Source organism: Gossypium arboreum, chromosome 4 (genome assembly GCF_025698485.1).
Source record: "Gossypium arboreum isolate Shixiya-1 chromosome 4, ASM2569848v2, whole genome shotgun sequence".
Taxonomy (NCBI): domain Eukaryota; kingdom Viridiplantae; phylum Streptophyta; class Magnoliopsida; order Malvales; family Malvaceae; genus Gossypium; species Gossypium arboreum.
Genome location: NC_069073.1, coordinates 96,140,610 through 96,167,825, shown reverse-complemented (window position 1 = coordinate 96,167,825; position 27,216 = coordinate 96,140,610). Strand labels below are relative to the sequence as shown.

The following is a 27,216-nucleotide window of genomic DNA, read 5'->3' as shown; positions in this document are numbered from 1 at the left end:
CACTTTTACCTAGGGGGTTCGATACTTTAATCACAAATTTAGTAGACTCTACAGGCAAAGTCTTATGTTCACTAAGTTCATGCATAAATACGAATGCGTTGATCCAGGATCTATCAAAGCAATCACAGAAGTATCATAGAGTGTAAAGGTACCAGTTATAACATCGGGAGACGAAGCTTCCTCACGAGCTCGGATGGCGTAGGCTCTGGCAGTTGCACTAGCCTTAGATCAAACAGCACTGTATTTATCCCTCTTTGACTACCACTCACATTTTTCATATTTCAGGGAGGTCTACCACGAGATGCATTACCACTTGGCCTCAGATTTTGTAAAATTTCTTGCTCAATAGACTCGGGGCAATCACGGATAAAATGGTCTAAAGATCCACATTTGAAACAAGCCCGATCATACAATCTACAATTGCCGGGATGTCTTTTACCATAGTGTTTGCACTCAGGGCGATCAGATCTAACATTTCCAACACTAGCAACAGAAGTAGCTGGAGCTTTGAAACTCGAATGCGATCTAGCACGATCTCTACTTGAATGTCCCACATTAGCCTTTGAATGGCTAAAATCCTCTTGGAATTTCTTTGATCCAGATTGAAATGGCTTGCTCGATGATCTCTTTCGCACTTTTCTAGCTTCTGAATCAGCTTTTCTTTTCTCTTTCCCGAGATCTTCAGCTTTACATGCTCGTTCAACAAGCACTACAAATTCTTTGATCTCAAAAATCTCGACTAACAAACGAATATCTTTATTCAAACCATCTTCAAATCATTTTCACATTATTGCCTCAGTAAATACACATTCTCGAGCATACTGACTCAATCTTACAAATTCTCGCTCGTATTCTGTAACAGAAATATGACATTGTTTCAATTAAAGAAACTCTTTATGTTTCTGATCTATGAATCTCTGACTGATGTATTTCTTCCAGAATTCAACTTGAAAGAAATCCCAGGTGACTCGTTCCCTCGGAACCATGGATATCAATGCCTTCCAATAGTGATACGCCGTATCTCTCAAAAGTGAAACGACACATTTTATGCATTCATCGGGATTCAATAACAATTCATCAAATACTTGTATTGTACTTTCTAATTAGAACTCGGCTCTCTCAGTATCATCACTAGTTGTAACATGGAATTCTTCTGCACCATATTTTCTAATTTTGTCAACCGAAGGCATATTCAACTGAGTCGGATTAACTTGTGGTATAACAAGGACTTGTGGAGGATTAGTCGGGGTTGGGGGTTGTTGAACAGCCAGATTATTTCTAATGTACTGACTAAACCAATCATTCATCATCTGATAGAAGACTTGTCTAGCATCTCCATCATGGCTACACATAGCTGATCTAGAATCGGATGGCACTGTCCCTTGCATTGGAGTAAGCGTATTAATTTTGACACCGTCAGCTACGGCTCATTCGGGATCCATTTGCTATATAGAAACATATTTTCATTGTCAAGATGCATCACACTATCGCAGTTCATAAATATGGCATGTATAGCTAGACTCACATATGCTACGCTAGTCCTAGAATCGACTAAACCATAGCTCTGATAACGTTAGTCTTAGAATTGACTAAACCGTAGCTCTGATACCAACCAAATGTAACACCCCTAACCTGTATCCGTTGTTGGACTAGGGTTAAAGGCATTATTGGACAAATCGAAACAATTCACAATTAATTCACAAACATCATTCACACATAATCATACATCATTATAGAATCCCTTACATAGGTCGATGAGACCTTAAACATGCTTTAGAAATGGGTCAGGACTAAATCGAGCTCATACAAAATTTTTCAAAAGTTAAACATTTTTTAAAGTTTACAGGCCACATGCCCGTGTGAACAGGCCGTGTGCCACACACGGTTTTAGACACGCCCGTGTGTCTAAGCTGTTTCAAAATAGGGCATACATAGTGGCTTGTCCACACGGCCACAAGACATGCCCGTGTGCCAGGCCGTGTGAAAATTAGGAAGGCTACTGACTTGGCCACAGGGCTGACCACACCCCCATGTGACTATCCCATGGTCGAAACTGACTTGGCCACACAGCCTAGCACAAGCCCGTGTGTGCAACCATGTAGTTTGCCCAGGCTCATTTCAAAATGGCCCTCGAGCAACACAGCTGAGACACGCCCGTGTCTCTACCCGTATGGGCAAAAATATGCCATTTACGAGGCCAATTTGCCACCCATTAAGGGTCCTCCCTACAAGCATCAAAACTACAACATTTTATACCAAATTCTTAACCATTTCACAACCAAATCATACACCATTCATGTCATTACATTATCAACAAATTCCATTCTCAATTCACCAACCAAATCATACCAAATTTAAACCAAAATCATACCAAAACATATGTTTAAATACTTCAAATTTATATCATTCAATCTCATGAACAAAACTTACCACTTTCTCAAATAAACATATACCAATACTTAACAAAATGACCAATTTCTATAGCCATTCAAAACATATCGTATTGATCATATTGCATCACATATATCATACCAAGAACTCCCTCATATACATAATCATAATCAAGCTAAATCACATGGCTAGATATATACATCACAAAACATAATCAAAGTACTTCTAGCCTATACATGCCATACTTCAATATATACATTTTCAAAAGGTACCAAAGCGAATCTGATAGTGTGGTGACGATCCTCGACGATCCCCGAGCTCCCGGTAGCTACGATATCTATATAACAGTTGAAAAACACACAGAGTAAGCTTTCAAAAGCTTAGTAAGTCATATACAAATAAACTTAACAATCAAAACATGAAAGCATCATCAAATTACATATACTCTATGTCTAGATACTATCTCAAACCACATAGTTCATATACATTTCACATATTTCCAATTCATTTACACATATATCAACTTCTCATATTTATAACATTTATCATCACTTGTACATATACTTACCTTTTATTCTCAACATAGTATACATTTCGAACGTACTTGAATTAGATATACATCACATATAATCATTCTTTTCTCAGAATGCCCATTGAACCGTTCAGAATCATAATGATACGCAGATAACTCAAAAATCTCGTACAATGCCAACGTCCCAGACATGATCTTACATGTAATCAAATATCGATGCCACTGTCCTAGACAGGGTCTTACAGGGAATTAAATATGATGGCAACGTCCTAGAAGTGTCTTACACGTAAATCATAAGTCGATGCCAATGTCCCAAACGTGGTCTTACACGATAACACATATCGGATCCCATGTCATGACATTTGTATCCTAACTATTCCTATGGTTCATATGGGGCTTTTCGGATGTCAGAACTTTGTTGATACTTTCTCGGATATCTCATGTTCAATTAAATAAGCCAGTCATCATTGTTCAATAGAATTTAAACATAAGTAAACCATTACAAACACATTATTTGTATATAGACTTACCTCGTAGGGATTCAGATAGACAGAATCGGCTACTCGATGGCTTTCGACTTTCCCCGATCTAATTCCATTTTCTTTAATTCTTGATTTGTATAAATTCAAATTTAACTCTTTTATTCACCAAATCATTCAAATAAATGCACAAACACACATGTAGGGCATTTTACAAATTAGCCCTCATATTTTCATATTTTGACAATTTAGTCCCTAATCACAAAAATCACAAAATACATAAAATTTGCATATACTTATGCTTAACCGAATATTCATAGCACTCATACAAGTCCACATATTTCATTTATTTCACATTTTAGTCCCTTAATTTACAAATTTCACAATTTAGTCCAAATTACTCAAATTCATCAAAAATTCAAATACAAAATATATCAACCCAACACATATATTTCAATTTCTATCAACTAACTTCACAAAGCTCACAATTTCATCAATGGAAAATTTTAAAATCATGATCAAAATCAGAAATCTAGGCATGGGCTTGATAGAACACTGAGCAACGATCACAAAAACGTAGAAATTATCAAAAATCGAGTCAAAACCATACCTTAATCAAGTAATGTGAATGCCAAATGCTTGAAACCTAGAAATGGTGTTCTTATTCTCTTATTTTCGGTGGAATAAGACTTAAAATGAACTAATTTTAAGCTTTTCTGTTATTTGATATATCATTTATAACTAGTTTACCATTTTGCCCTTGCATCATATCATTAATAAGCCATTATCTAATGCCCATTTAAGTTATTTAATGCATTCCATGGTCAAATAACCACGTAAGGACCTCACATTTAAAGAGACACCTCAAATAGGCACTTTAACAAACAGCAGGCAACTTTTAAATTTTACGCGATTAGATTCTTTTATCAAATTAAGCACACAAATGATCGAATTTTCATATGAAACTTTCACACATGTAACACATATTATAAGCACAAAAAATAATATTTAAATATTTTTGACTCGAATTTGTGGTCCCGAAACCACTATTCTGACTAGGGTCTAAACTGGACTGTTACACTTCTAAAATTAAATTAAATGTTTTAACCAGTTGTTTTTAAAATTTGATAGTTTTGCTAGGCCATTTCGGTGGCCAATGTAATATTTCGAGTTTGTTCTTAACGTCTAGGCCGAGTTGGGAAGGTTACATTTGGTGGTATCAGAGTCTAGATTTTCTAAACTCTGAGTGTTTAAATATGAATGAGTCTGCATGCATGTCATGAAGGAGTATTTTTGGGAAACACCATGCCACAAGTTTTTCAAAAATTGATTTTTTCCATAGTAAATTGAATTCGAGACTTTGATGTCGCTCCTACTTTAGTTACTGTTACTTTCGAAACTTTAGGTAAACTGAAAAATCTAAATTGTGAAACATTTAAGAGAAATAACTAATGCTTTTACTTTTGTTTGTAAACTGTTGATATACATTAGATTTTAAACTTTCAAGAGCACACTACGAACACTCAAGGTAGATTTTGAGTATGACTCATATTTCAGTCAAATTTGAAAGATAATCTCCTTGTTAAACTCTATTTATTTGTTTCAATCAAACTCTTATTGGTCTAGATTATTTTATTAGTATTTGACCTACGAATTTAGCCTATAAATAGGCTCTTTTACAACCTTAGAAAATACACCAATTAAAATATTAGAACTCATAACACCTTTAGAGAATTTTGTGTTTACATTTTAAGGGTTTTTTGTTTTAAGGTTTCAGGGATTGATTTTTATCTTCATCTTTTTGTACTCTTCTTTTTTTGCCGTTATAGTAAAATTACCTTTGCCCATGGTTTTTTATCCTCTTTGGAGGGATTTTTCCACATTAAATTTGTGTGTTCAATTTCCTAATTTCTTCCGCTATTTTTTACATATTCATTGCTTAATCGGGTCGATCCCCAATAATTGGTATCAGAGCTTGTTCAATTTTCAAAGGTCAACCGATTTAGAGATGACAACAACAAGGTTTAACATTGAGAAGTTTGATGGCATCACAGATTTCAATCTGTGGCAAGTTCGAATGATGGTAATTTTAGTTCAGATCGACCTAAAAAAGATCGTTACTGGGAAGAAAACATGAGAATCTAGATCCGACAGAATGGGAAGAGCTTAATGAAAAGGTCCAGCTTTTAAGCACAAATTCGACTCAGTTAATTCCCTACATAGTTCAAGATAGGCCTGAGACAGGCTTTGGCAAAGATGCCATTGTGGAAATACGAGTTAAAGTGGAGATTTGTTGAGTATGACGCATATTTCAGTCAAATTTGAGAGAGAATCTTCCAGTTAAACTCTATTTATTTGTTTCAGTTGAACTCTGATTAGTCTAGATTATTTTATTACTATGTGACCTACGGATTTAGCTTATTAATAGACTCTTTTATATCCTTAGAAATACACCCATTAAAAGATTAGATACCACAACACTTTTAGAGAATTTTGTGTTTATGTTGTAAGGGTTCTTTATTTTTGGGTTTCAAGGTTTAGTTTTTATCTCGATTTCACCAAAATGTGGACAAGCCATCAAATAATGCAGATAATGTAACAACTCATTTTTAGTCAAATCAGAATAGTGGTTTCGAAACCAAAATTTCAAAGTCAAAATATTTATTTTATTATTTTATTAAATTTTACAACACGATAGAATTATTGTGTGAAAGTTTCGTAAAAAAAAATTACTGTTTGAATGCTTAATTCGGTAAAAAGAACTAAACCGCGTAAAATGTAAAAGTGATGTTCTATTAGATAAAGGTGTCAAATAGCTTTGGATTTTATTTATGGTGGCCTTAAATGGTAATTAACCCATTTTTAATAAGTGGACAAGTATGGCCATTAATTAGGTGAATTAATGGTTTATTTTTAGGGTTAATATGGTAAATGTGTAAAAATATGTTAGTAAAATAATAGAAAACAAATGGTTATAATCTTTCTTCATCCTCTAGCCAAAATTAACCTAAGGAAAACACAATTGTTCTTGTCTCAAGCATTTGACTATCTCTCTCCTTGCATGTAAGCTAAATTTTTGATCCATTTTTAATGATTTATATGTTTTTGAGATCGTTGCTTTGTATTCTAGCTGGCTCGTACCTTAAATTTAAAAAGTTTTAAAGATTTATCATGTTGCCATTGTTGAATGCTTGAGTAATTTAATGAATTATGATAGATTTGGAAGGTTTAATGTTAGATTAATAGTTTTTGTAAAGTGATTTTTGACAAAAATGTCAAAAAGGGATTAATTTGTGAAAATGTGAAATGTGGTGGTTAAAAGTGTCAATAAATTGAAAATATGGGCTGTTAGTAACATGTATTAAATTCGGCTAAGCATGGGTTTGTACTAAATTGCATGAATTTGCAATTTTATGTGATAATGACTAAATTGTAAAAATGTGAAAGTTTAGGGGCAAATGTGTAAAATAGCCCTAATGTCTGTTTTGGACTAAAATGAATAAATAGTTGATTAAATAAGCTAATTTTGATAATATATAGATCAAGAAAAGTTGAGATTGGGATTAGATCGGGGAAAAGGAAAAGTGGACGAATAGTCGATAATTTCCATCAGAGCAACTCAAGGTAAGTTCGTATAATTAGAATTGAACTTTTAAATACTTTTAATTATTTGAAATGAATGTATATAATTGAGTAATTGAACTACTTAAAAAGAATGCCTTATTCATATAGTCTGATGGTTACTGAGCCCTGTTTGAACCATAGGAATTCGTAGGATACGAGTGACATGTCACTAGGGTTACCATTTGGGTCGAGATCTTGCATGTGTTGCGGACTCACCACAGCTCGTATGAGCTTACCAATATATTAGCTTGTAAGAGCTTACTGTTTTTAGCTCGTTAGAGCTTATTGTTTTAGCTTAATAAAGCTTACTGTTCATCAGCTCAGAAGGAGCTTACTGATCATAGCTCGAAAGAACGGAAATGATAATAAATTGATGGATTACTAATTTATATATGTAATTTATATCACCTGAATATCCTTTGAAATTATAATAGTTCAACAGGCATAAATTCTATTATTAGATATGTGAAAAAGCTATGTGTTTATAGGATGAGTTACTGTTATCGAATGAATTATTGTTTATATGATTGATTGTGAATTTCTACAAATGATGTATGTGATATATGAATTTGATATGATACAATGTATTGAGTATTAGATTGAGATAATGGATGATTACATGTACTTATGTGACTAACTTGTTGATGAATGTTTGTGTTTAGGCATTTGGAAATTAAATTGAGTATACCTTACTTATTGTCTTGATTATGTATAAATGGTAAGTTTAATTCTAAGTTATACGAGCTTACTAAGCTATTAAGCTTACTCTGTTTCTTTTTTCATGTTTTATAGAGGTTCGATAGCTCGCTCGATTTGGATAAAGTCGGAGATATGCATCACACTATCCAGTTGCCGATTGGTACTTTTGAACCTATGGATATATGTAAATATGGCATGTATAGGCTAGATATAAAGATGATATTTATGGTTACTTGATATAGTGATTTTGGTACATGTTGTGGTATAAGTTAGAGCGATGTGATTTGGCTTAACTTGGTATAATGTTTTGGTTGTGTATAAGTATTCAAATATGGTATGTTTTGGCAATTAGTAGATGGAATGAAAATATGAAAATGTTGTCTTGATATGTAGTAGGCATATGAATAGAAAATGTATGATATTAATTAGGTATTTGAATACTATGTCGAGTTTGTATAAAATGTGTATGAAATGTTGTGGATTGGCTGCTTAATTAGTTATAAAATATTGCAATTTATGCTTGTGTAGGTATGTAAATATAGGGTGGCAAAATGGCTTTGCAAATAGCTTATTTTTGTCCACACGGGCAGAGACATGGGTGTGTGTCTCAGTCGTGTGTGACACACGTCATGTTACACATCCGTGTGTCCCCTGGTGTTGAAATTAAAATGAAGTCAGTATACTCCACACGGTCTCACACACAGGCATGTGACTGGCCGTGTGGTACAAGTCAGTATACCCTATAGGTTTGGCACGGCCTAGCACACGACCTGGAACACGAGCGTGTGTGGCCACTTCAAAGGGCACATGGGCTAGACACACGAGCGTGTGGTAGGCCGTGTGACCCAAGTCAGTATGTACCCGCTGTTTTCACATGGCCTGTGACACAGGCTTGTCTGCTGGCTGTGTGTGGTGTGTGTCCCCTATTTTGAGAAAAAAATTCAAAGTTTTGTGAAAGTTCTTGAGTTACCAGTTTAGCCTCGAATCATTCTTAAAGCATGTTTAAGGCATCGTAGGCTATTATAAGGGGCAAGTTGATTGAAATTGAATGATGAATATTTGAATTGAAAAAATGTTTGCTAAACAGATGTAACGGCCCGATTTTGGGGCCAATCAAAACAGTGATTTTGAGACCACTAATCTGAGGTTAGAAAAATTATTTTTAATATTATTTTATGTGTTGTGGCATGATTATATGAGAGTATGAAAATTTTGGTGAATTAATTTTAGCGATTTCATTCTTAATTGTGAAAAAAGACTAAATCGCATAAAGTGCAAAAGTCCTATTTTGATAGCTAAGGGTGCTAAATAGCTAGAGAACAAAAATTAGGGGGTCTTTAAAGGGCAAATAGACCCCTTAGAAGCTGATGGCCGACCATAGGGGACAAGAAATTCAAATGGTCAAATGGGTAGGTGACTTATTGTATAATAAAATATTTCCCTAGTGTCTAGCCATCATCTTTTTCATTTCTTCCTTCTCTTCCACCAAAATTTTTAGAAAAAATGGGGTTTTGGGGAGCTTGAAATTTCAGCAACTTGTAACCCTCACAAGTAAGCGATCTTGATGGTTTTTCTAGATGATTTTTTGTACTTTTGGAACCCTTGTAGCATGAGCTTTCAAATAAGGGGACTATTTTGCAAAATGGTTGAAAGTCTAGGGTTTTACCATGAGAGTGTTCATGTTGTTTTCTAAAATTTTATGGAAGAAAATGAATCATGATTGTGAAATAAACAACTTTTGTGAAGTAGTTAAAGACCATTTTGCATAAGTTGTAAAATAGTTGATAAATGTGTGAAATAATGAGAATTGTGGGCTGCTCCTAATATAAAAAGTATTTGGCTAGGCTTGATCAATGAGAAAATATGATAAAAATCAATTTTCGGGTCTAGTGGTAAAATGGTCATTTTGTGAAAGTCCAAGGGCAAAATGATCATTTTGCCCAATTATGAATTTTTGAGTACCTAGATCAATAAAATGATTAAATTTGTGAATTTTTATCATTATAGATCAAGAATTACAAAATTCGGGCCTAGACCGGGGAAAATCAAAACAAGTGGACTAAGCCGAACTAGTCGTCTATATTTTGTAATCTGAGGTAAGTTGTATGTAAATAATACAACTACATTGTTATTTTATGTGTTTGAATTGATATAGCATAAATTTCTTGTTTGTGGAAATGATTATGTATGATGAATATTGAGATAGTAGAACTCCCGTTTGAACATTAGGAAATAAATTGGATATTCATGCCATGACATTCGGGTTATTTGTGTGCTAGTGTAAGACATGTCTCAGACATGCATCAGCCGCATTATGAGAGCCAGTGTAAGACCATGTCTAGGACATGGTATCGACATTGAGACAAGAGCTAGTGTAAGACATGTTTGGGACATGCATCGGCCTCGAGATGTAAGCCAGTGTAAGAGATGTCTGAGACATGCATCAGCTACGAGATGTGTCAGTGTAAGACGATGTCTGGGACATGGCATCAGCACATATAGAGGTGTCAATGTAAGACCATGTCTTGGACATGGCATCGGCACGAATATGTGAGAGCTAGTGTAAGACCATGTTTGGGACATGGCGTCGGCCTCGATTTCGATAGTCAGTGTAAGACCATGTCTGGAAGATGGCATCGACTTGATGGATGAGCCAGTGTAAGACCATGTCTGGGACATGGCATCGGTATTATACACTATGTTTGAGGCTTAGTGAATATCCGATAGCTTTCCAAATGGTTTAACAGTGAGAGTTACAGTTTAAGTTAAATGAGAAAAGTATAACCATGTTGTGAGCGGTACAGGTACCTATTTGAAATGTATGAGATGTGAGCTTAATATATGCTATGTGAATTGTATTGGATAGTGATGAGTGAGTTGTGCTTATGCCTACTTTTGTATCATGAGCATGATGATGAATGGTAAAGTTGTTGTTATATTTATTTGCATGCAACTTACTAAGTTTTATGCTTACTCCCTCTCCTTTCCATTTTCTTATAGTGCTGCCTAATTAGCTCGCGGATCATCAGACATCAGAGGCATCGATCACACTATCAACCAAAGCACTTGGTATAGTTAGTTTTATTATTTTGAATATGGCATGTATAGGGCTTAGACTTCTGAGTTTTGTGTCAATGTTAATTTGGCCAAATGTGTTGGCTTGGATGAATCCCTTCATTTTGTATAAAGCCTTGGATAATGGCTAATGTTCATTATTGATATATGCAAATGATGATATTTTCATGGATAAGTAAATTGAATGAATCAGATAATGTCTTGTGTGGCTGATTAGACCCTGTATTGTTGTGTGGATTTGTCATGTTAGATGTTATGTAGGTTAGTGCAAGAAAGAGTGGCAAAAAGGCTTGGTAAATAGCCTTATTTTGTCCTCACGGGTAGACACACGGGCATGTGTCTAGGCTGTGTGTGACACACAGTCAGCCTCATGGTCATGTTATCCAGCCGTGTGTCCCTTGCACGTAAAATTGCAAGTCAGTATGCATGGTAGTAAACACACGGGCAGAGACACAGTTGTGTGTCTCAGCCGTGTAGAGGAAACGGCCTTTGGCCACGGGCGCATGCCTTGGCTGTGTACCCCTTATTGTATGCTGACATCAGAAACATAATGTCAAGGGTTTTTGACACAGGCTGGGACACGGGCGTGTCATGGCTGTGTGAGGGACACGAGCCATAGGCAAGGGCATGTGTCAGGCCGTGTGAAAACCCCTGTAGGTTCAAATTTAGAATTTAATTCATACGGGCATGGGACACGGGAGTGTCCCTAGATGTTTAGACCGTGTGTGTCACACAGGCCATCAGCACGACCATGATTTAATGACCACACGGGCGTGTTGCCCTTCCACACGGGTGTGTGCCTTGTTTCAAGAGTTATTTTTCCAAAGTTAGTTAAAGGACCTGGGTTGGTCCCGAATGGTTTCCAATGGATGTTTGGGGCCTCGTAGGCCCATATTAAGGAGTTTAGACAAAGTTCGAAAAGGTTTTTAATTTAACCGAGTCGTAATGACATTGAAATGATTGTATGCATGTGATTAAGTGTGGTAACGCCTTGTATCTCGTCTCGGCGTAGGGCTTGGGTGTGGGGTGTTACAATGGATGTTTAATTGTTCTGAAAGTTCTGTAATACTCATAACCCTATTTTGATGTTGAATACGGTAAGGGGTGTTATAGACAAGCTGTCAGATACAGATGTTTATGGTCAAGCCACCAGAATATGCAGATAAACTGCCAAAAATTATGGTTAAACCACTAGAATGTACAGATCATTAAACTGCCAGAATCTTCCTCCTATAAATATCATCCCAATCTCATGCATGTGATATGGCATACAGAAACAAAATCAGAACAACAAGCATGCTTAACATACAACCAAATATGGTGATTTCAGAAATTTATCTCGTATTAAGAGATTAGATTAATAGAAAAAGCATCGTGCCATAATATAAAAAAAAACATGAGTTTCAGAATATTACATATTTCATTATCATACAACATGTAACACTCCTCACTCGTATCCAATGCCGGGATAGGGTTCGAGGCGTTACCAGACTTAAACATTCACAACATGTAAAATCGGGCCACAAAATTATCACCAAAAATCAAAATATCTCGAACACATGCATATCATCCCTTATATAAGTCTTCGAAACCTATAACATACATTGAGGTGGTTCGGGACTAAACCAAGAACTTTGAAAATCTTTGGGCAACTTAACTAAATTTTCTTGCTTCGGAGAGTCACACACCCATGTGGATTAGGCCGTGTGGTCACACAAGTCCGTGTGGCTTGGGACACGCCCGTGTCCTGTGCCCAGGGAGCTATCTGTCCATTTGGTCATGAACAAGTTAGGGTCACACGGCCAAGGCACACGCCTGTGTGCTTAAGTCGTGTGGACAATTTCAATGCTATTTTCCAAGCCAATTGTCACCCTTAATTACCTACATACACTTATACATTTCATAGCAATTGACATGACATATTTGAGTAATTATATATATCCACAATCAAGACACAAGCATGGTATTCTCATAACAACACATAACATATTACCAACCATGCATGGCAAACAAGCATATGCACATCACCAATATCAGACATAACATGAATAGCTAGATTTATTAGTCAGAATCATTAGCTCACTAAAGACCAATATATTTGGCCAAATTATAATAACACATGTTATAAAACTAGGTCCCTATACATGCCACTCATTTGATAATTCCAGCATATTTGTTTATACTCTCAAGATGTTGGCTTGATAGTGTAATGCTGCCTCCGACGATCTCCAACCCTGAGCTAACCTGACAACACTAAAAGAAATGGAAAGGAGGGGGTAAGTTTTACGCTTAGTAAGCTCGCATGAAAATAATAAGCAATTTACTAACATGCTTTCTATAGTAAAACTATCCCAATTGTACATTTACACATGTTCTGGTTAAGCTATTTTCTTGAGTCACAGTCACTAAATCATTTATATCTGGAGCTACGAAACTTCAAATTAAGATCTGTAAATTTTTCTAGAAACTAGACTCATATATCTTTCCACCATAAAATGTTCAGAATTTTTTGTCCAGCCAATAAGTACAGTTTATTATTTAAAGTATCCCTTATTTTTTTTGACAGCTTCGAACTTTCTTCACTAAAATTTAATTATCTCATAGTACGAGACTTGGATAATGTTCCTATCTCTTTCTCCTAAAAGTACACTCATTAAGTATTTCAGTCATAAGAATTTTAACTCATAATTATTTTTGTACGATTTCTAGTGATTTTCCAAAGTTGAGACAGGGGAGTCTAAAATCACTCCGACTCTGTCTCATAAGAATTCAAATATCTCATGATAAAGAGTTTTTTTGCTTTCACCGTTTCCTTTATGTAAAACTAGGCTCATTAAGCTTTAATTTCATATTTTATTAAACTTCTAACTCAATTACCACTATTTTTAGTGGCTTTTCATAGTAAGACCAATGCTACTGTCCAAATCTGTTTTGGTACAATATAATGATCACTATCATAAGATCATTTCTAACTATCATGAACTTACCATTTCATGGATCCCTTACTCATTTTTCACAATGGAGCTCAATAATAATAATGATAACATTAGTTACATTTCTTTTTCCACACGTTACATTTACGACTTACCAACTTGTCCATTCAAGGAACGACTTACGGATTTGAGTACATCGTGATCTGAAGCCCGAAGTCTAGCTGAAGCACATAAGTGCTAAACGAAAGCCCAAAGGCTAGCTGAAGCACACAAGTGCTAAACAAGTCTTATAAGGCTAATCAAGCTCATCGAGTGAATCAAACCCTAAAAGGGTTAACTGAAACTCATATGAGTTAACGGAAGCTCGTAAGAGCTAAACAGAAAGCAAACACAAGAATTTGCAACAAATGCTGAATCTCGGTTTACTTGGGTAATTTAACGTCAATTCATCTTTTTCACTGAACGATCGTACTCATTTCTTGCGTTCCATTCCTCCGAAATACTCAGTTCAATTTCGTAACTTTTGTACATAATTTACTTATTTTCAACAATTAACATACATGAATATTAATCACTATTCATAAAATAATATTGAAATTTAATAATTTAACCGTACGAACTTACCTCGGATCCAAAAATGGCAATTTACCATTCTAGTCCATAACCTTGTATTTTCTCGATTTAAGCCCAAATCTTGATTTCCTTGATCTATATTATCACATTTAGCCTACTAATTAGTCACACTATTCATATGGGTAAAAATCATATTTTTACAAATTTTCATTTTGACCTCTAAACTTTTGCATATTTGCACTTTTGCCCCAAGGTTCGGAAATTAAACTTCTTCCTATTTTCTTATGTTTTATGACATGCTGATCATTTTCCCTTCTATGGAAACATCAAATTCTCACTCTAACATGTACTTATGAACATTAGTTATTTTTATCGATTATGTCGTTTTACTCGTTTTCACGCAAAATTGCTTAGCTAAAGTTGTTTAACACAATTTCAAGCTTCATATTCTACCATTAAATATCAAAATACATGCATATCATTCATGGGTAAATTTTTAAACATAAATCCTAACTCAAAATAATGGTAGAAATGAGCCAATCATGTTACCAGGATTTCAAAAATACATAGAACATTAAAAATGGAGCTCGGAGTCACTTACTATTAAGCTTGGAAGCTTGACCAAACCCTAACCATGGCTGCTTTTGGTACATTCTGATGTAGCAACAAGAAAGGGACACATTTGGGGTTTAAAATTTGTCTTTTAATTTATTTTACCCGTAAATGACTAAAATGCCCTTTTTACTATTCTTTCAAATTTTACCCAACCAAGGCCATTTTTGTCCAACAAGTTATAAAATGGTTTTATTATCATTTAAGGACCTCCCATTTAAAATTTCATGACAATTAGACACCTCTAACATATAAAACTCAACTTTTGCACTTTCTACAATTTAGTCATTTTTACTAAATTGAGTGCCCAAACGTCGAAATTTTTGAATGAAATTTTCACGAAATCATTCCGTGAAATCATAGACCATAAAAATATAATAAAAATAAAATTTTCCTAATCGAATTTGTGGTCCCGAAGCCACTGTTCCGATTAAGCCCAAAATTGGGATGTTACACAACAAATCAAACATCACAAAATACGAGTCAGAACACTTACCTTAGATTCAAAATCAATAAGCATTTTAGTATTTTCCAATCGTCACTTAATCACGTTTCAAAACATATTTTAATCATAATTGATTAACGTTAAAACATAAATAATTAATGCATAGTTTTTACTTGTTAAAACCCACACTCATACTATCAAATTTCATATTTTCAAGTATTATTTGAACAATATGGACCCTAAAGAGTGGCTAAATACGTATTACAGCTAAATATGAACCTAGGTGGAATTTCTAGAAAATGGGCCTACATGGCCTAACTGGCCTAGCCCTGTGACCCATATGACCTAAAACATGCCAGTGTGACCCACACGGGCTGCCACATAGCTAACTACACGACAATGTAACCCACACTGTCTGCCACATGGCGTACCACGATTGTGTGACCCACACAGTATGACACATGGCCTAGCACACGGTTGTGTTGTAACACCCCTAACCTGTATCCATCGCCGGACTAGGGTTAAGAGGTATTATCGGACGTATCAGAACATTTTATGATCACTTCAAATACATCATCCACACATCATAGCATCATAGTCAAACATCATCATAAAGTCCCTTTCTTAGGTCAACGAGACCTTAAACATGCTTTAGGAAGGGTCGGGACTAAACTGAGCAAATATAAAATTTTTTCAAAACTTAACAAATTTTTCAAAGTTATAGAGGTCACACGCCCTTGTGAACAGGCCGTGTTCCTTACACGGCATTAGACACGCTCGTGTGTCTAGACTGTGGCAAAACAGGACATACATACTGACTTATTCACACGGCCACAAGACACGCCCGTGTGCCAGGCCGTGGTCAAAGTTGACTTTGGCCACATGGCTAACCACACGCCCATGTGCCAGCCTATTGCCACTCACACAGCTAGTAGACACGCTCGTGTGTCTAAGCCATGTCAAACTTGTAGGGTGTACTGACTTTAAATCGAAAGGTACCCCAGGGGACACACTACCGTGTAACATGACCGTGTGTCGCACACGGCTGTAACACACGCCCGTGTCTCTGCCCGCGAGGACAAAAAATAGGCTATTTGCAAAGCCAATTTGCCATTCTTAAGGGTCATCCCTACAAGCATCAACCAAAGCATAATTCATTACCAAATAAAAATCAAAACCATACACAAACATGCATATTTCAATCCACAGTATCACTAAACAATTTCATATCAAAGCAAACAAAATTCATATACTAGAAATCATTCATTCATACATGTCATTATCCCACTTTTTCACATCCATTCTCATATCAAAATCATACCATTTCCATAACTAATTCACATAACTAACTTACCAAATTGACCATTTGGTCACTAGGCTATTTATGCACATCAAAACATACCATTTCTTAATACAACTTATATAAAAAAAACCAAACTAAATAGAAAATTTAGTTTAGCCATATCTCATGGCATAATATACACTTCACAATTCATATTCAAATGCTTCTAGCCTATACATGCCATACTTGAATATTCACATTTTCAAAAGGTACCAAAATAGAGTTCGATAGTGTGGTGATAATCCTCGACAATCCCCGAGCTTCCAATAGCTTCGATAATCTAAAAAAACAATTGAAAAACACACAAAGTAAGCTTTCAAAAGCTTAGTAAGCCATATACAAATAAACTTATCACATAACACAATTCTAAACTAATTCATTCATGTAGCTCATAGAAAAATACAATCACAAATCCATATGTCCCATATAGCTCATTTGATCATAACTCACTTACATATAACACATCTCATTCTCATAATAATAATTCATACATATATCAAATTTCCACAAATGTACATATACTTACCTTTCATTCTAAAAAATGATATACATTTCAACCATACTTGAATTGGATACACATTCACATAGTCATTCATTTCTTAGAATGCTTGTTGAACCATACGGAATCGAATAGGATACGCGGATAGCTCGAAAAGCTCGTACAATGCCAACGTCCCAGACGTAGTCTTACATGTAATCAAATATCGATGCCACTATCCCAGACAGGGTCTTACACGAAATCAAATATGATGCAGATGTCCCAGACATGGTCTTACACGTAAATCTCAAATCAATGCCAACATCCCAAATGTAGTCTTACACGAAATCACATATCGGAATCCTATGTCATGACATATGTATCCTAATTATTCCTATGGTTCGTACATGGATTTTCGGACATCGTCACATTATCTGAACCTTCTCAGATTTCTCATATTCAACTCAAATATGCATTCATCACTATTCATTAACATATAATCAATAATAATTCAGTTCAAAAAAATTTATTTGTATATTGACTTACCTTGTATGAGAATGAACAAAAACGAATGGCTATTCAACTACTTTTGTTTCCCCCCGATCTAATTCCGTTTTCTTTGGTTATTGATCTAAACACATTTAAATTTAACTCCTTTATTCACCAAATCATTAAATTCAATCCAAAAACATATAATTAGGGCATTTTAAAAATTATCCCTAACATTTTCACATTTTTACACTTTAGTCTCTAATTCATAAAATTACAAAATACACATAATTTCATATTACACATGTAACATCCCGAAATAGGGCCTAGTCAAAATAGTGGTTTCAAAACCATAAATTTGACATCAAAATATTTATTTTATGACTATTATGAGGTCTAGAATATGAGACTATGCATGTGTTAAAGTTTCATGAAGGAATTCTTTGAGCAAGGTGTCCAATTGGACATCAGGGACCAAATTGAATAAATTGCAAAACTTGGGTTTTAGAAGAAATTTGTATGAAATTTCTTTAGAATATTAATTAGAAGGTCTTGAGGAGACATTTTCCCAATTTTTATGTTTTTGGACAAAAATGGGCTTGTATGGATGAAATTTTAAAGGAAGGGCTTTAGGGCATTTGGTCATTTGGCAATTTAATGAAATAAAATGGGAAAAAGAAGGCAAAAATCAGCCATTCTTCTTCCTTCTCTAGCAAAAATTCTCAAGTCACCATATCTAGGGTTTTCAACATTTTCAAGCTCAATAGTAAGTGCTCACAAGCCCCAGTTTTAATGTTCTTCGTATTTTTGAAATCCCGGTAGCTTACTCTCAATTTCTACCCATATTTCATGCTAGGGTTCATGTTTAGAAACTTACCCATGCATGAGTTACTTTTATTTTGATGGTTTATGAAGGAATATGGAAGTTGGTTGTGTATTAAACATCTTTTCCAAGGCGATTTTCATGAAAAACCCCTAAAAAGGACCTTTTTGCAAAAGGTGTAAAATGTGAGGAAAAATGTGAAATAATGGAAAAATGTGGGCTTCCATAAGAGGAAAAAACTTTCGGCTAGGCTTGGGTAACGTAGAAATTGTATGCATTCCATTATATGAGCCTAGGGACTAAATCGTAAAAATGTGAAAGGTTAAAGGCAGAACGGTCATTTGGATTGGGTGTTAAATTTAGACTCAAAAAGTACAATGTGAGGTGTTAATGATTTATTTTCATTGTTATAGACCTCGAAGAACAAATTTCGGAGGTCGATCAAGGAAAACGAAAGGTTTCAGAATAATCGAAACACGATACCGAGACGAGTACCAGGTAAGTTCTAATAACTTAAAGTAAACTCATAGTATGCTTAATTGCATGATTTATGAATGTATGGTAATTGAATTTGATGATGGCATTAAAATTTATGAAATACATCCTCAATAATGACATGTTGATAAATGTCCCGGTTGAGGTTGAAAAGGAAATCTGATGGCTAAACCATGGTTTACATGACTTGAGATCCTGCATGTGTTACAGAAAGGATTTAGCTTGGACAGGTAATCCGTTGATCTCAAATATAAAAAGGATCTATCCCGGACGGGTGTTTCTTGAGTGGTTGAGCCTCCCGAAGAATATGTGTGCATTGTGGATTTAGCCCGGACGGGTAATCTGATTAAGGTCTAAATTTAGCTCGGACTGGTAATTGAGATCCGAGCTCATTAAGGGTGTTTGTCGCTGTAAGAGATTTAGCCTGGACTGGTAATCCCGCTGTAAGATGTGAGATTTGCAGGAGTGCATACTTGAAATGATCATTCTTATGACTTGACGGATAATGGATAATCCATCGAGATTTCCTAGAAACTCAATGGGATTAATATGATGTATATAAATGAAATGATGAATGATGAGCTCATCTAAGAAAAATTACATGGTGCATTATTATTATGACTAACTTGTTGATTGAATGCATGTGATAGGGAAACTATTTCATTCTTGTTGGTTTATTTGCTTAATATGGTTGTATGCTAATTAATCGGTAAGTTTACTTTCCAGTTATTCAGGCTTACTAAGGATGTAAATGCTTACCCCTCTCTTTTCCCTGCCTTATAGAGCTCGATGACTCGTAAAGATTGGAAGATAGTTGGAGAGTCAACATACTATCAACTAGTCCAGCTTTGGTATATAGGCACTTTTATTTTGTTCAATGGCATGTATAGGGCTCTTGGTTTATTTTGTTAGATATGTCATTTAATTAGCCAAAATAAAGACATGTAAAGATATACACATTTATTTGTATATGGCCATGGGAATTGGCTCATTTTGAAGTAGGCTATGACCTACAAATCTATGCATATTTATGTTTACATGGGATGGCTTGACTATAATTGGAAAAGAGTTATGAGAGTGAGCCAATCTTAAATGTGTCAATGAGACATGAAAACCCTTAATACGAAAAGGGAATTAACCTAGCATGTATAAAACCGATGATATGAGGTTTACATGCAATGAGGTTTATCAAGGTTATATGTAAGTGTATAATCTTGGTTTATTATGTATTAAGATAACTTATAAGTGTAATTGGTTGATAATGGGTGACCAAAGGCTTGGAAAATAGCCCTACAAGGTCCACACGGGTAGACAAACGGGCGTGTGTCTAAGCCGTGTGAGACACACGGATTACCCCCATGGGCGTGTGGTATGGTCGTGCATCCCCTGCATCTAAAATTTTAAGTCAGTTTCAAGTATGAGCTAGACTAACAGGCATGCGTCTTGGCCATGTGCCCCTACATGCATGCTGACATCATAAATAGAGAGTTATACGAGCTGAGGACACAGGCATGTCCCAAGCTATGCGGGCGTTTGTGACCACACGGCCCCACCCACACGGGCGTGTAACTCACTAAAGCAAGAGAATTTATTAAGTTGCCCAAAGTTTATCGAATGTTCTTGGTTTTGTCCTGAACTGCCCCGATGTATGTATTAGACCTCGAAGGTCTATATAAGGGACGGTACGCATGTGCTTGAAAAGCTTTAAATTTTGGGCTAAATTTGGTGACCCGGTTTTCTATGTTGGTGAAGGTTTAAGTCTGGTAACGCCTTGAATCCTGTCCCAGCGTTGGATATGGGTGAGGGGTGTTACATTTAGTGGTATCAGAGCTACGGATTAGTTGGTTCTAGGACTACTGTAGAAAGTATTGAGTATCGCTATACATGCCATTATTCGAACGTTGATAGTGTGACATCTTCTAACTGTTTAAATTGTTTTTGAATATAGTAAATGTCTTTCAATCAAGCTCAAGATGAGTCCGAGGGAGCCGAGAGCCATGCTCCAGCTTCCGTACAATGAGATGTTTCTAGTAGTAGAAGGCTTATGTCTGAAGGCCGGGAAGAGGCCAGAGCCGGGTTTTTTGACATGATGGATGAATGATTTGGGGATTATTTAAGGAATCGCCCCAATATACCACGACCTCCCCCGCCCCCTGACCAACCTGATGAGGATTTTCTACGAGGTATGACACTTGTAAGAATTGGTAAGGCCGCTGTAGATAAGCTTAGAAAGTATGGGGCTGAGGAATTTAGAGCTAAGATTGACGATGGTGCTAAAAATGCCGAGTTCTGGCTCGAGAATACTACTCAGGTATTAGATGAATTATCGTGTACACCTAAAGAGTGCTTAAAGTGTACCGTGTCTCTCGTGAAAGATACTGCATACCACTGGTGGAAGACTGTATTTTCTGTGGTGCCAAAGGAAAACATCACTTGGGAATTTTCCAAGCAGAGTTTAAGAAGAAATACATCAGTCAAAGGTTCTTAGACTTGAAACGAAATGAGTTCTTGGAACTCAAGCAAGGAAATAAGACTGTAGCAGAATACGAAAGGGAGTTTGTAAGGCTAAGTCAGTATGCCACTAAATGGGTTCAAACTGAGTCAGAAATGTGCAAACGTTTTGAGGAAGGTCTGAATGAGGAAATCAACCTGTTGATTGGGATTCTTGAGATACGGGAGTTCATTGAATTAGCTGATCGGGCCAAGAAGGCCGAGGAGCTCAATAATGAAAGAAAGCAAGCAAAGAGAGAGGCTCGAGTTTTGAGCAAGAGATCCAGCGATAAGATGCTCTCGTTTCCTACAAAGAAGTCAAGGAGCCAACATGAACGCTCCACTTCATCGGTAGGATACTCAGGTAGAATGAGAGACTCCAAATGACGCAATCAAAAGTCTTCCTCCCTGATGGTAACTAGTGTAGGGAGTGTAGATGACCAAAAGCCAAAGTGTAAAAGCTGCAACAAATTTCACTCCAGAGAGTGCCAAATGAAGAGCGGTGCATGTTTCAAATGTGGTTCTCTTGACCACTTCCTCAGGGATTACCCAAAGCGAAATGAAAAAGAAGTGGAAGTAGCCCTGAAGTTAAGCGCTCCCATTGCACGAGGTAGACCTCCTAGATATCCTGAAAGTGCTAGTGGCAGTCGAGCTGTGGCTAAAGACACTGTAAAATTAGAGGCTCGAGCCCCGACAAGAACTTATACAATACGCGCTCGAGAGGAAGCCTCTACTCTTGACATTATTACGGGTACTTTTTCTCTTTTTAATACATGTGTTGTTGCCTTAATTGATCCGGGGTCGACGCATTCATGCATTTGCATGAGATTGGTGTCTACTATAAACATACCCATTGAACTTATGAAATTATTATTAGAGTGTTGAAACCATTAGGCAAATCAGTCCTGATTGATAAAGTCTGTAAGAATTGTCCTTTGACGATTCATGGTCAATGCTTTCTGGCTGACCTTATGCTGTTACCATTTGATGAGTTTGATGTAATACTTGGTATGGATTGGTTAACCCTGCATGATATAGTTGTCAACTGTGGTAGCAAGTATATTGAATTGAAATGCCCAGATGGTGAGATTTTGTGGGTTGATTCAAGAGAATTGGGTACGGCACCAGTTGTAATCACATCGATGGTTGCTCAGAGAAATATGAGAAAAGGGTATGAAAACTACCTTGCTTTTGTATTGAACACTAAGGAAACGGAGTTGAAGATTGAGTCTATGCCAATAGTATGTGAATATCCAGATGTGTTCCTAGAAGAATTGCCCAGATTACCTCCTGAAAGAGAGATAGAGTTTGGTATTGAATTGGTGCCAAGAACAGCTCCCATTTCTATTGCTCTGTACAGGATGGTGCCAACCGAGCTGAAAGAGTTAAAAGCACAGTTGCAAGAGCTGACGGATAAAGGTTTTGCAAGGCCAAGCTTTTCACCTTGGGGTGCTCCCGTATTGTTTGTAAAGAAGAAAAACGATTCATTGAGGCTCTGTATAGATTATCGACAGTTGAACAAGGTAACTATCAAGAGTAAGTATCCTTCGCCAAGGATCGATGACTTGTTTGTCCAGTTGAGAGGTGCCACTATGTTCTCTAAGATAGACTTGAGGTCTGGCTACTATCAGTTGCGAGTTAAGGAATCAGACATGCCTAAGACAGCTTTCAGAACGAGGTACAACCACTATGAATTTCTTGTCATGCCATTTGGGTTAACAAATGCACTGGCCGTATTCATGGACCTAATAATAGAATCTTTTAGCCACACCTGGATAAGTTCGTCATTGTGTTCATTGACAACATTTTGATTTATTCCAGAGATGAGATAGAGCATGCGAAGCATCTAGGAACTGTGCTGTAGACCTTACAGGAAAAACAACTGTATACTAAGTTTAGCAGGAGTGAGTTTTGGCTGTAAGAAGTTGGGTTTTTGGGTCATATTGTTTCAGGTGAAGGCATCCGAGTTGATCCAAGTAAGATCTCTACCATTGTTGAATGGAAACTACTTAAAAATGTAACTGAGGTTAGAAGCTTTTTGGGTTTAGCCGGTTACTACCGAAGATTTGTAAAAGGATTCTCCATGATAACGAATCCAATGATGAGGTTGCCACAGAAAGACGTTAAGTTTGAATGGATAGAAAAGTGTCAGCAGGGTTTTTAGAGGTTAAAGACATTACTGACTGAAGCTCTTGTTTTAGTGTTACCTGAGTCGGGAAAAGAATTTATGGTCTACAGTGATGCATCCTTAAATGGATTGGGTTGTGTACTTATGCAAGATGACAAGGTGATAGCCTATGCTTTACGGTAGTTAAAGCCACACGAGAAGAACTATCCGACGCACGATCAAGAGCTTACCGCCATTGTTTTTACTTTGAAAATTTGGAGGCATTATTTATATGGTGAGACTTGTTGTATATTTACCGACCACAAGAGTTTGAAGTATTTGATGACTCAAAAAGAATTGAATCTAAGACAACAGAGATGGTTAGAATTAATTAAAGATTATGAGCTGATCATTGACTACCACCCAGGAAAGGCGAATGTGGTCACCGATGCATTAAATAGAAAATCCTTGTTTACATTGAGAGCCATGGACACTCGATTGGCGTTGCTTGATGATGGTTCAATTTTGGCAGAGCTAAAAGCTAGGCCGACATTTCTGCAGGAAATTTATGATACTCAAACTAATGACAGTGACTTACATGCTAAAAGAATTCAGTGTGAGTCGGGCATTAAATTAGATTTTCAGATCGGTCCTGATAGATGTTTGATGTTTAGAGATAGAGTTTGTATACCCAAAGATGATGAGCTTATTCGCAAAATCTTGCAAGAAGCACATGATAGCTGTTTGTCTATTCTTCTGGGAAGTACTAAGATGTACAATGATTTGAAAAAAATGTACTGGTGGAATGACATGAAAAGAAACATTTCTGAATTTGTATCGAAATGCTTGATATGTCAGCAAGTCAAAGCTGAACATCAAGTAGGTTCAGGTTTGTTACAGCCTGTGATGTTCCCCGAATGGAAGTGGGACAAACTTACTATAGATTTCGTGATAGGTTTGTCATTGACCCCGAAAAAGAAAGATGTTATATGGGTTGTGGTGGATAAGTTGACAAAGTCACCTTATTTCATTCCGATAAGAATAGATTACTCTCTTGATAGATTGGCCGACTTGTATATATCTGAAATTGTGAGATTACACGGAGTATCGCTGTCGATTATTTTAGACAGAGACCCGAGATTCACTTCAAGATTCTAGAAGAAGTTACAAGAAGGCTTGGGTACAAAGTTGAGTTTTAGTACAGCTTTTCACCCACAGATCGATAGTCAGTCTGAGCAGACGATTTAGATCCTTGAGGATATGTTGCAATGTTGCATCCTTGAATTTCAGGGTAGCTGGGAAAAATATTTACCATTGGTAGAATTTGCCTAAAACAACAGTTTTCAAATGAGTTTGAAGATGGTACCTTATGAGGCCTTGTATGGAAGAAAGTGTCGAACTCTATTGTATTGGATAGAACTCAAGGAAAGTCAGATTCACGGGGTTGATCTGATCAAGGAAACTAAAGAAAAAGTTAAAGTGATAAGAGACTGTTTAAAAGCGGCATCAGATAGGCAAAAGTCATATGTTGATTTGAAAAGAAAAGAGATTGAGTTCCAAGTTGGAGATAGAGTATTCTTGAAAGTATTTCCATGGAAAAAGGTATTGAGATTTGGCTGGAAAGGCAAACTGAGTCCGCGATTTATAGGACCATTAGCCTATCGATTGGCATTGCCACCTGAATTGGAAAAGATTCACGATGTGTTTCATGTATCCATGTTAAGGCGATATTAATCAGACCTCCTCATGTGATTTCAACGGCAGAGATTGAGATTAGACCGGTTATGACTTATGGCAAGGAATAGGTCAAGATTTTAGCTCGCGAGATTAAATAGTTGAGAAATAAAGATGAGGCTTTGGTAAAGGTTTTATGACATCGACACGGTATAGAAGAAGCTACATGGGAATCGAAATAAACCATGAGAAGCCAATATCCACACCTGTTTACTGGTAAGACTTTCGAAGACGAAAGTCCCTAAAGGGAGAAATGTAACATCCCAAAATATTTATTTCGGGACCACAAATCTGACATCAAAATATTTATTTTATGATTATTATGAGGTTTATAATATGAGAATATGCATGTGTTAAAGTTTCATGAAGGAATTCTTTGAGTAAGGTGTCCAATTGGACATTAGGGACCAAATTGAATAAATTGCAAAACTTGGGGTTTAGAAGAAATTTGCATGAAATTTCTTTAGAATATTAATTAGAAGGTCTTGAGGAGACATTTTCCCAATTTCTAAGTTTTTGGACAAAAATGGGCTTGTATGGATGAAATTTTAAAGAAAGGGCTTAAGAGCATTTTGGTCATTTGGCAATTTAATGAAATAAAATGAGAAAAAGAAGGAAAAAATCAGCCATTTTTCTTCCTTGTCCAGCAAAAATTCTCAAGCCATCATAGCTAGGGTTTTCAACATTTTCAAGCTCAATAGTAAATGCTCCCAAGCCACGTTTTTAATGTTCTTCGTATTTTTGAAATCCCGGTAGCTTACTCTCTCTATTTCTACCCATATTTCATGCTAGGGCTCATGTTTAGAAATTTACCCGTGCATGAGTTACTTTTATTTTGATGGTTTATGGAGGAATATGGAAGTTGGATGTGTGTTAAACATCTTTTCCTAGGCGATTTTCATGAAAAACCCCTAAAAAGGACCTTTTTGCAAAATGTGTGAAATGTGATGTAGAAATGTAAAATAATGGAAAAATGTGGGCTGCCATAAGAGGAAAGAACATTCGCCTAAGCTTGGGTAATGTAGAAATTGCATGCGTTCCATTATACGGCCTAGGGACTAAATCATAAAAATGTGAAAGGTTAGAGCCAGAACGGTCATTTGGACCGGGGGTTAAATTTAGACTCAAAAAGTACAATGTGCGGTGTTAATGATTTATTTTCATTGTTATAGACCCCGAGGAACAAATTTTGGAGGTCGATCAAGGAAAACGAAAGGTTTCGAAATAACCGAAACACGATACCGAGACGAGTACTAGGTAAGTTTGAATAACTTAAAGTAAACTCATAGTATGCTTAATTGCATGATTTATGAATGTATGGTAATTGAATTTGATGATGGCATGAAAATTTATGAAATACATCCTTAATAATGACATGTTGATAAATGTCCCGGTTAAGGTTGAAAAGGAAGTCTGATGGCTAAACCATGGTTTACATGACTTGCGATCTTGCATGTGTTGCAGAAAGGATTTAGCCAGGACAGGTAACCGTTGATCTCAAATATAAAAGGGATCTAGCTAAGACAGGTGTTTCTTGAGTGATTGAGCCTCCCGAAGAATATGTGTGCATTATGGATTTAGCCCGTACGGGTAATCCGATTAGGGTCTGAATTTAGCCTGGACTAGTAATTCAGACCCGAGCTCATTAAGGGTGTTTGTCGTTATAAGGGATTTAGCCTAGACTAGTAATCCCAACTTTACCTTATGAGTTTACGATGCGAGGGATTTAGCCTGGACTGGTAATCCGACCGTAAGATGTGAGATTCGCGGGAGTGCATTCTCGAAATGATCATTCTTATGACTTGACGGATAATGGATAATCCATTGAGATTTCCTAGGACCTTAACAGGATTAATATGATGTATATAAATGATATGATGAATGATGAACTCATC

General features: G+C 36.3%; 1 protein-coding gene across 1 annotated transcript; it reads left to right on the top strand.

Moving 5' to 3' along the window:
• Positions 1 to 21,972: 21,972 nt before the first annotated feature.
• LOC128291597 (uncharacterized) lies at positions 21,973 to 26,816 on the top strand. The gene is made up of 3 exons (XM_053026778.1): positions 21,973 to 22,231; positions 24,015 to 24,360; positions 26,786 to 26,816. Exons 1-3 carry the CDS (start codon positions 21,973 to 21,975, stop codon positions 26,814 to 26,816), a joined length of 636 nt encoding a protein of 211 aa, XP_052882738.1.
• Positions 26,817 to 27,216: the final 400 nt, after the last annotated feature.

Coding starts and splice junctions, on each gene's coding strand:
- LOC128291597 (XM_053026778.1), top strand. CDS start 21,973: ATGAAGAGCGGTGCATGTTTCAAATGTGGTTCTCTTGACCACTTCCTC. Junction 22,232..24,014: donor TACTCTTGACATTATTACGG/GTACTTTTTCTC, acceptor ACTACCACCCAG/GAAAGGCGAATGTGGTCACC. Junction 24,361..26,785: donor CTTCTGGGAAGTACTAAGAT/GTACAATGATTT, acceptor CATGTGTTGCAG/AAAGGATTTAGCCAGGACAG.